Source organism: Neophocaena asiaeorientalis, unplaced genomic scaffold (assembly GCF_003031525.2).
Source record: "Neophocaena asiaeorientalis asiaeorientalis breed wild unplaced genomic scaffold, Neophocaena_asiaeorientalis_V1.1 scaffold134, whole genome shotgun sequence".
Classification (NCBI taxonomy): domain Eukaryota; kingdom Metazoa; phylum Chordata; class Mammalia; order Artiodactyla; family Phocoenidae; genus Neophocaena; species Neophocaena asiaeorientalis.
The window spans coordinates 26,260,252-26,270,286 of NW_020185339.1; the positions used below are offsets into that span (position 1 = coordinate 26,260,252).

The 10,035-nt window shown below is 55.6% G+C and overlaps 1 protein-coding gene across 1 annotated transcript; it reads left to right on the top strand.

Moving 5' to 3' along the window:
• The first annotated feature begins 1,052 nt into the window (after window positions 1–1,052).
• KRT8 (keratin 8) lies at window positions 1,053–8,152 on the top strand. The gene is made up of 9 exons (XM_024736956.1): window positions 1,053–1,397; window positions 3,781–3,989; window positions 4,617–4,677; window positions 5,206–5,301; window positions 5,885–6,049; window positions 6,324–6,449; window positions 7,032–7,252; window positions 7,391–7,449; window positions 7,745–8,152. The coding sequence occupies exons 1-9, from the start codon at window positions 1,053–1,055 to the stop codon at window positions 7,930–7,932; spliced, it is 1,470 nt and encodes a 489-aa protein (XP_024592724.1). The 3' UTR covers window positions 7,933–8,152.
• The last annotated feature ends 1,883 nt before the right edge of the window (window positions 8,153–10,035 follow it).

Here is a 10,035-nt window from a genome sequence, read left to right on the forward strand (position 1 = left end):
TTTTATTATTTGTTTATTTATTTTTTTACGGTACGTGGGCCTCTCACTGTCGTGGCCTCTTCCGTCGCGGAGCACAGGCTCCGGACGCGCAGGCTCAGCGGTCATGGCTCACGGGCCCAGTCGCTCCGCGGCATGTGGGATCCTCCCGGACCGGGGCACGAACCTGCGTCCCCTGCATCGGCAGGCGGACTCTCAACCACCGTGCCACCAGGGAAGCTCAATCCTGTGATCTTGGGAAGAGAGAAAGACACGGGGTTGCGTCCAGGAAAAGTGCTGTGTTGGACCTCACGTTAACTTGCATGTACAGCCCCAGAGGGAAGACAGCCTGTGTGTGTGTGTGTGTGTGTGTGTGTGTGTGTGTGTGTTCATTCATTCATTTCACAAATGTTTACCCAGCCCCTCTTGTCATTGCACCAAGGGCTGAGGGCACAGCAGTAACTAAGGAGAGACTAGGCAAATGGTTGACCTCGGGTTCAAGGATTCGGAACCCAGCCCTGTCCTCCAAACTGGGCAGACCTTCATAATCACTCCAGGTGGAGAGAAGAACACGAAGGACACGGGGTGGTGCCTCTGGGGCGTCAGCTGCTCAGAGGAGACCCAAATGCCACAGATCCCTTTCCTGCTCTGCTCCTCAGTCTGTGCATTTATTTCCCACAGGAGGGAAGGAGATAAGACCTAGGATTCAGGGTTGCAGTGGCTGGGCCACCCCGCAAGGCTCTGTTAGGGAACAGGTAGAGGCTGGCAGCCCTTGCACTTCTCACATTCACTGAGTTACCCTTTCCTGGGCTCTGCGGTGGTGCAGGGGTGGGCTCCGGGGCGGGAGCAGCTCTCTGCTGCCCCCACCTGAGTCCGGCCTGTAGGTGGCAGGTGTCAGGTTAGGCCCTGCCCCCTCAGGGCCTAGCCACTCAGCTACAAGGCCGATCCCCTCCTCCTGGGCTGGGCTCTTTTTTATAAGAGGCCATCCGGGGAGCTGCACCCCACCTAGGAGCAGCTTCGCAACTCCTCGAGTCTCCGTGTGCTTCAGCCTCCTCGCCTCCTCTCCAGCCTCCACCATGTCCATCAGGGTGACCCAGAAGTCCTACAAGGTGTCCACCTCCGGCCCCCGGTCCTTCAGCAGCCGCTCGTACACCAGTGGGCCGGGCACCCGCATCAGCTCCTCGGGCTTCTCCCGGCTGGGCAGCAGCAGCAGCTTCCGGGGCGGCCTGGGCAGCAGCATGAGTCTGGCCGCAGGTTACAGTGGGGCCCCTGGTCTGGGGGGCATCACACCTGTCACGGTGAACCAGAGCCTGCTGAGCCCCCTCAAGCTGGAGGTGGACCCCGACATCCAGGCCGTGCGCACCCAGGAGAAGGAGCAGATCAAGACCCTGAACAACAAGTTCGCCTCCTTCATCGACAAGGTGAGGGCTCCCCCTGCGTGGCCCGCGGTGCCTGGGGCCGGACCAGGATCCCAGCCCTTTCTCTTGCTCACCCCACCCTCGGTGGGCACATCTCCAGCCCCTCCCTGGCGTCCTGCTGGGCCCCACCCACTCTGGCACCACTCCCGCTTCCGACGGATGTCTCGGCGCCCTCCCCTGGCCCCCTGCACTTTGGTTTGGGCTGGGGAAGGGATAGAGAGGGGGTCCGGGCGGCTTCTGACTCTAAATCTTGGGGCTCCCTCCCTCCCTCGCCCATCTCACCCCAACTCGAGGTCTGATCGTCTGTAAAGCTTTCAGCTCTGGAAGAGTCCCGGCTGTTCAACTGGCATGTGGGAGGGCAGTTCCTCCCTCAGGTTCACCCTTCTCCCTAGCATGGCCCCGAGGGCTTCTCAACAGAACTCCTGTGCTTTAAATTTTTTTTTTTTTTAAATAGGAGATTGATAGGATTCTGGGAGAAGGAAGCGGCTGTCTTGATTCAAACAGGCAAATATTGATCCAGGCCTTCGGCGTACCGGGGCCCAAGTGTTGGGGGCATCAAGATGAGTCATAACTTGGCCAGGGCCCCGGGAGCCGGCCATGTGGGCGGCGCCGGGCGGGGCCGAGGCCCGCGGTACTGGGGACCCGCTCCTCTGCCTGGGGGCGTGTATCGGGGTGGACGCCAGGGCTTGGCTTCAGAAAAGCCCATCCAGGATTCAAAGTCTACGGGCGTGCGACACCCCACCTGCGTTTCACGTCCTGTTAAACCGCACGATTTACGGCTTTAGATAAGGCGTCTGTCCGCTAACGGCCCTCTCCCCGCTCGGCCCTGGTCCCCTCTCACTCCTCCCTACTACACCGGCTCCGCCCCAACGAACTGGCTCTGCTTTCCCATGGAAGGCGCCAGGCCGGGTTTTGCAGCCTCGGGGGTTTGCCTCCTCAGGGGCCCCAGGGCCCCCAGCGCGCTGGAGGCTCAGCCACTCCCTGCTGACTGGCTCCTGGGAGGCATTTTGGGAGCGGAAGGAGGGAAATCCTGGGGCAGATTAGCGCCTTTAGGAACTGGAGTCCCCCGGGAAACCGGCGCTCCCCAGATTTTGGGAAGTGCTTGCTGGTTCCTTGGCTTTAAGCAACCTTCACTTTACTTCTTGACTGCGTTTTGCTAGCTCTGGGGTCCTCCCAGTGAGTAGCTAAGCACAGGCCGAAGGTTCCCAGTGCTCTGCCCTTTCCTTTGATGGACTACCTTGCTAAATCTGATTTCCTCATCTACAAAATGGGCACGCTAATCCCTAAATCAAAGAGGTTTTGCCTATTCAAGCATAAAATGTATGTAAGAGCTTAGCAGTGTTTGGCCTACATTAAACAGTCTAATAAGGCTAAATGTTATTATCACTTAGTTTTTATAATTTTGGGGCAGAATGAGCTGGGGAAGAAAGAGATTTACAGAGAGGGATTTGCTGGATCTGGACCAGACCCTTCTAAGTCCTCCCAATTTAAAAGAAGTCCAACTTTGGGTTGATTTAAAAAAAAAAAAAAAAAAAAAAAAAAAAGCCCTTCCTCTTCAAAAAAAGTCCTTCCTCTTCTTGGAACCAGTTTATTATTCTTTCTTTTTAAAAATTTCCCTTCCAACATGCCTTAATTTCATCCTAAAATCTGGATTCCTTGAGCCCCAAGGAACCTAGGACCTTTGTGTTTGGGACAGGAGGACAGGGTTGTGGATTCGGGGTAGGATAGGGTAGGGTAGGGTGGGGTTGGATGTTGAGCTCAAAGGAAGGGCTGTGGGGAGGAGGGTCTTCAGTTTGCAGACAGATTTACCTTGTTTCTTGCCTCTTCCCTGGCTAAAAGTGACTTCTGCACAGGGGTGGGGCTCTGGATAGGGCTCGCCTGAGTTCTTCTAAGCCATTGCAGGGCTGAGGAGACCCAGGCTCAGAGAGGGGAAGTAACTCAAGATCAGGTAGCAGTGATGGCTAAAACCTAGGTCTTCTGGCGAATGCTCTCCAGGCTGTAGGGCTAAAGTTTCCTTGTAGTCAATGAGTCCCTAAAAGCCACTCCAAATAATAATCATGATGATAATATTATTTGCTGTGAACAAGCTACATTTTTTTCAATCATATATAAAGTGTTAATTAAAACTTGGCTACTTTTATTGACTGCAATATTACAATCGAAGTCAATAAGAATCATTTGTTTTGCAAATATAGCTTCAACATAACCGCTAGCTGTCCTCTTACAACCATGTATCCCCTCCTTTCCCCCCAACTCGGCACTAATGGGGTTCCGGAGACCCCACTGCTTGGGGAGTTGGATGAGGGGAAAAGACAGTGCTTGCTTCATGCCAGACTTTGAGCGCTGGCCTGATGTGCGATGTGGACCTTTCTGCCTCATCATGCAGGTGCGGCACCTGGAGCAGCAGAACAAGATTTTGGAGACCAAATGGAACCTCCTGCAGCAGCAGAAGACAGCCCGGAGCAACATAGAAAACATGTTTGAGAGCTACATCAACAACCTCCGGCGGCAGCTGGAAACCCTGGCCCAGGAGAAGCTGAAGCTGGAAGTGGAGCTTGGCAACATGCAGGGGCTGGTGGAGGACTTCAAGACCAAGTGAGCCTCTGTCATCCCACCCTGCCCGGCCCCTTGGGACCAGAGGCCTAAGACACCAAGGCCTTCTGCTTGCTGGGCAGTGCAGTCTTATAGAATTAGAGTGACCCCAGGACAAGGTTTTCTCGGGACAGTCTAGGTTCATGCCCATTGTGAAAAGCACCTCCCTTCCCCCTTCAATCTCAGAGCTGTCCCGATTTGATCAACAAATGATCTGCTAATGTTTACACAGTAAACCTAAAATGGGAGACAGAGGTAGCCAATAGGCTCTCTTGTATACTAATAGCCCTAGACTCTATTTCTTCCTTACCCCTGATTTCCACCACATTCCAGAAAGTTCTGTCTGAGGTTTCATGTCAGTGCCTGTTGCTAACCCTCCTCCTATGCCTAATCCAAAGTGTATTCGTGGATCTGGAGAGAGATTTCCTGCTCCAGGCCCCCCACTGGCTGATGATAGCATGGAGTAAGGGTGGGGAAACAGTAGCTGGTTGGGGCAGAAGGACCAGACCAGCCATCTCATATCTTCTTGCATTTCCATTAACTGAATTTTCTAGCTATCCTTGTCCCCCTGGAAAGACCCACAGCAACCTCACCTTTGCCTCCATCCTCTGATTATATCTGTCTCACCAGGTATGAGGAAGAGATCCAAAAGCGCACAGACATGGAGAATGAATTTGTCATCATCAAGAAGGTGAGGGAGTACCATTCCCCCACCAGACACTGGAGGCTGGCGCTTAGAGACTCAGGCTAGAGGCTTTCTGTTCTTAAATGTTTCTAAGTAATGGGACGACATTTGGGTGCCTCCTAGGTATCTAGCACAGAAGGATAGAGAGGTAGTTAGGCGTATTTGGACAGAACTCTGGACATCAATGTTGGAACATGGTTAAGAAAACGGAGCAGTAGAATTTGAGGTCTGGCTATAGAAGGCTTCCTGGAGGAAAAAAAAAAAAAAAAGAAGGCTTCCTGGAGGAGAAGGAAGAGGGGAGGGGGAGGGGGAGGGGAGTGGAGGAGAGGGAAGGGTGTGTGTAGGAAGCAGAGGTAAAAGTGCTGGGGCTGGGGATGCAGGTGTGATGGGGCAGAGACTGGACTGGGTCAGGCCACACATAGTGAGGTGGGGAAGACAATTAGTTAGAAAGTTCCAAGTCCAGGCCGTTGGGTGCCCCTGGCTTGGCGTCAGGAGTGGGCACTCAGCTCAGGCTCCCCTCCCCCTGCCCCGCAGGATGTGGATGAAGCTTACATGAACAAGGTAGAGCTGGAGTCCCGCCTGGAAGGGCTGACTGACGAGATCAACTTCTACAGGCAACTGTATGAAGAGGTACGTTCTTGGGCGCTGGAGACTGAGGTTCCCCAGCCCCATCAGAGGCCCCTCCCAGCCCCCAGCGCACCAACAGACAAGGGCCCACCACTGAATAATTACAGCTGCCAATAGTAGCCCGGCATGGATGTTCTATATGTTCTGTCCCCCGGCATGAGGGAGGGTTTATTATCCCACTTCACAGATGAGAAAATGGGCTCAGAGAACTGAAATAGCCTGTCCAAGGTCATCATGGACAGAGTGTGTCCCAGCTGAGCTCAGGCCTGCTCTGTCCCCAGGGCCTTAGTTAGATTCTCTGGGCCGAATGAGAGCCCTCTGTGGGTGCCATACTGGTAGCTGAGAGCACGGAAGGGGTCTGCCCCTCTGGTTTCTCACCCAAAGCCAGATTTCCTTTTATCCTGGCCTCATTTCATCTTTACTTCCCTCCAAGTTCCAGGCCTTTGACGCATTTTCCTTCTTTAGGAACTTTGCCTTCTCTCCAGCCCTAACTCCCACTGTCTTGTCCTTTATGGAAGGCCCTTCTGCAGAAGGGAACTCCTTGTATGCGGGCCCAGGGCCTCACCACCTCCCTTCCCCACCACAGGAGATCCGCGAGATGCAGTCGCAGATTTCTGACACCTCCGTGGTCCTGTCCATGGACAACAGCCGCTCTCTGGACCTGGATGGCATCATCGCCGAGGTCAAGGCCCAGTATGAGGAGATCGCCAACCGCAGCCGGGCTGAGGCTGAGACCATGTACCAGATCAAGGTGAAGGGCAGCGTCACTATAGGCTGGTGTTCCCCCTCTGGCTAGTTCTGTGCCCTAGTCCTTCAGGAGGGAGCAGGATTTCAAACCTGACTCTGCCTGCTGCGAGCTGGGCTGCCAAGTAGTGCTGGGGGACAGGGACGTCTCTGTGCCCAGAGGTGTAGAGGCGGGTAGGGGAGAGATGACCTGGGTTCTGGTGACTTGGCTGAGAGGGCATTCTCCCTCGGAGGGACTGGGGGGTCCCCTCTCAACCTCACTCCTTGTCTCACATCTGCAGTACGAGGAGCTGCAGACCTTGGCTGGGAAGCACGGGGATGACCTCCGTCGCACGAAGACGGAGATTTCCGAGATGAACCGGAACATCAACCGACTCCAGGCTGAGATCGAGGGCCTCAAAGGCCAGGTATGGGCTGGGCTGGGGGTGGGAGAGGGTCTTGGGACACCTCCGGGTGAGAGGAGATAATGCAGGAGGAGTGAGGGGTCTGGGGGTTGGGGAAGGAATCCTAGACCAGAGTCAGGAGTTGGAGGGGCAGCTAGAGTCCAGACTGCTCCTGGGAGGCTGAGGGGTGCTGAGGAGGCCCCTGTGTGAGGGGCCGGGCAGGTAGGTTGGGGGTCCAGGATGGGTCCCCCAAGCCTGCTTTATTATATCTGTCTTATATATCAGGGTAAGATTGGGCTCTGATGCTTTAAGGAAGTTTAGAAAGCAGAGATCCAGTCCAGCTGGGGGTGGGGATAACACCACACAGCGTCCCGGGTGAGAAGTTTGCGCGGGGAAGTGCCTGGAAGCTGCTCATATTTCCCCATTCCGCTTCCTGAATCTCGCCCACCTGTAGCATTTTCTTGGATTGAGCCAGGTGGAGTTGGTTAGTCCAGGTCAGGGAGAGGGGGTCCCTAAAGGATGGGAAAGGGAGAGCGGGTGCAGGGGGAGGAGGGGAGGAGGCAAGCAGACTCTGCTCTAACTGCTTACCTGTCCCCTCCCCCCCAGAGGGCTTCCCTGGAGGCCGCCATTGCTGATGCCGAGCAGCGTGGGGAGCTGGCCGTCAAGGATGCTCAGGCCAAGCTGGCTGAGCTGGAGGCCGCTCTGAGAACCGCCAAGCAGGACATGGCGCGGCAGCTGCGCGAATACCAGGAGCTGATGAACGTCAAGCTGGCCCTGGACGTGGAGATCGCCACCTACCGCAAGCTGCTGGAGGGCGAGGAGAGCCGGTGGGTGTGGGCGTTCTCTGACCGGCCCTGGCGCCCCATCCCTGGGACCTGGGGTGGGGAGGGGTGGGACTTGAGTCCTGTTGTCCCGGGCTAGGGCCAGGGGTTGGTCCTGACATCCCATGTGTCCTCTGGGTACAGGCTGGAGTCTGGGATGCAGAACATGAGTATCCACACCAAGACCACCAGCGGGTACTCAGGTGAGTGTCCTGGTCCTGGGGGGGCAGGGCAGGAGGCAGCTCCTATACGATTCCCTCCGGTATAGCTGAGGAAGCTGGGGCCCAGTCAAATGTCTTGTCCAAGGTCACGTAGCTAATAGCAAAGCTCTTTCCCGCCTGGCTCCTGGTTTTTCCCCACCATCTTGGAGGAGTGAACCAGGGCGGTTCCCTATCCCTGGGGACCACGTCCGGTCCGGAGTAGCAGGGAGAAGGGGGCGTGGCCCCTGATGTGCGCATGGGCTCCTGTGCTCACGTGGCTGCCTCTGTTCCTGACCAGGTGGGCTGACCTCAGCCTATGGGAACCCTGGCTTCAACTACGGCCTGAGCTCCTACCAGTCCAGCTTGGGCTCTGGAGGGGGCTCTGGCTCCTTCAGCCGTAGCAGTTCCAAGGCTGTGGTTGTGAAGAAGATTGAGACCCGTGATGGGAAGCTGGTGTCGGAGTCCTCTGACATCCTGCCTAAGTGAAAGGCTCCCGCGATCCCTCCCAGCCTCCCCAGCTCACTTGCTCCTGCAAGAAGGAGTTGTGCAGGGGAGTGTTGGAACCAAAGACCTGAGGCTCAGTCCTGTCCTTAGCCCACCCCTGGGGGAGTCAACTGCCTGGGGCTCCCTCTGTTGCCCACGCCCCCCAAAAAGCCAATCCAAGTGTCTTTTTCAGAATAAAGCTTCAGCTGGCTCTGCCAACACATTTGGCTGTGTGCAGCCCTTGTCTGTCAATGGGGTGGGAGACAGGCGGTCAGGAGGCCTCCCTCTGGGATCAGAAGGCTGGGGTTGGGGGACACGTGGAGGAAAGTCTGACCTCCTCCAGGGAGACTTTGCTGAAAAACCTCGTTGATGCCTTGGTTTCAGATACCCCATTTCATTTGATCTGTGCAACAAACCCTGTTGGGGCGCAGAGCAGGTTTTAGATTGGAGTATCAGGAGATTTCCTTTCCCGTAGACCTCACAGGAGGTCGGCCTCAGGACCAGGGCCGGAGAGATCAAGTAATTGGCCTAATTAAAAAGTGGCTGACTGGGATTCGAACCCAGGACCGTCCAGTTCTCCAACCTGTCCTCCTCCTCAGCCAGGCACATGGCATTTCCTCGGTGGCCAGAGGTGTTTTTGTACATCTTCATTCCTTAGCAGCTGGGGACAAGGAATCCTGGTTTTCTGTCCCTTCAGAGGCCCAGAGTCCATACTCAGCAGCTGGGTGTGTCACACCCACAATTTGTAAAAGCCAAGATAGTATAGGATTTGGCATTGACAGATGGCCCCTTCCATGCTTCACTCACAGTCACACCCACCCCCATGGCACCTCACCACCCCTTTCCACCCATTTACATGCAGTGTTTGTACCATATACAGCTGAGTGTGTAAAGGGTGTGTGCGTTCTGTGTTTGCAGGTGGAGGGCGTGCTGTGTGTATTTGGGTGTGGATGGGTCCTGTGAAGTGTGTAAAGGGTTTTTGCTTGTCTCGTTGGGGCGGGAGCGGGGCTGGGTGGAGCGGTGGCACCTCTGCCACCACCCGTGGACTACCCGGCAGACACGCTGGCTCCTTAGTGCTGAACTAAGTGTGGAACATGCCCTTACTTAGAATGGCTGAGACGGGGGCATTTTCAGACTTTCCCAAACCCTAAAGGAGAATGAACAAACCTATGCAGAGGGTCCAGTCGTTGGGACAGCCTGGCGCAGGAAGCTCAGGTTCTGGTCCTGCTGTGAGGTCTCCCAGGGCTCCTTTCCCTGGGGTCTAGGCTTCCCAGGCCCTGGGCTCCCACCCAAGGGCCCATCTCACTACCTCCCCTAGCTGCCCACCTCAATGGAGCTGCTTCCAGACCAAGCCCAGGCATTCTACCTCCTCCGCCCCCTCCACCCAGTCCTGGGACCAGGGCCAGGGTTCTGGACTCTGTCACGATAAAGGACTTCACTCTTCCCAGTACCATTATCTAGAGCAGTGACTCTAACTATTATGGCAGCAGCTCTCAGTACGAAATTCATTTTTATCACAACCTGCAAATGTTTATATCTATATAACTGAAAGAAAAATTTCATAAAACCGTACCAACCCTCTGCCCTCTGCCCGTGTGTGACTGGCCGTCTTACCAGGTCCCCGGAGCCCCGAGGGTGGTGTTGGAGCCCAGAGCAGGCGCAGTACCCAGTGAGAGAGATCTCTTGCCCACTGAGGACCCAAGTCAGCATTTTCAACTGTGGCCCACCCGATCCTCCTGGAAGCCAGCCACCTGTCTTAGCGGGCCCTGCCCCCTGGCGGTGGGCACACGGTTGGGGAGGGGGCTGGCAGGCAGCCAAAGGCCCCACCAATGTTCTCCTGGAGTTTCCACACCCCCGACCTGACCTGCTGCTTGCTTAGGGAAAGGCAGGAAAGCTCCAGGGAGAATTCCCTTTCCCTCTCCCCCGCCTCCTTCCTTTCTTGGTTATTGTGCATCTACGGTGTGATCAGGGACACTCAGCCTTTAGGAGACACCATCTCATCTACCTTTCAGTATTTAATGATGTAAAGGAGCTGGACCTCCAATTCTCATTTAGAGGAGACACCGAGGAGGGATGAACGCTAACATTTTTTTAATACCTATTTGG

Excerpts from the sequence above, each read along its gene's own strand:
- KRT8 (XM_024736956.1), top strand. The coding sequence starts at position 1,053 with ATGTCCATCAGGGTGACCCAGAAGTCCTACAAGGTGTCCACCTCCGGC. Across the intron at positions 3,990-4,616 it reads GTGGAGGACTTCAAGACCAA|GTATGAGGAAGAGATCCAAA; the intron begins GTGAGCCTCTGT and ends CTGTCTCACCAG. Across the intron at positions 6,050-6,323 it reads AGACCATGTACCAGATCAAG|TACGAGGAGCTGCAGACCTT; the intron begins GTGAAGGGCAGC and ends TCACATCTGCAG.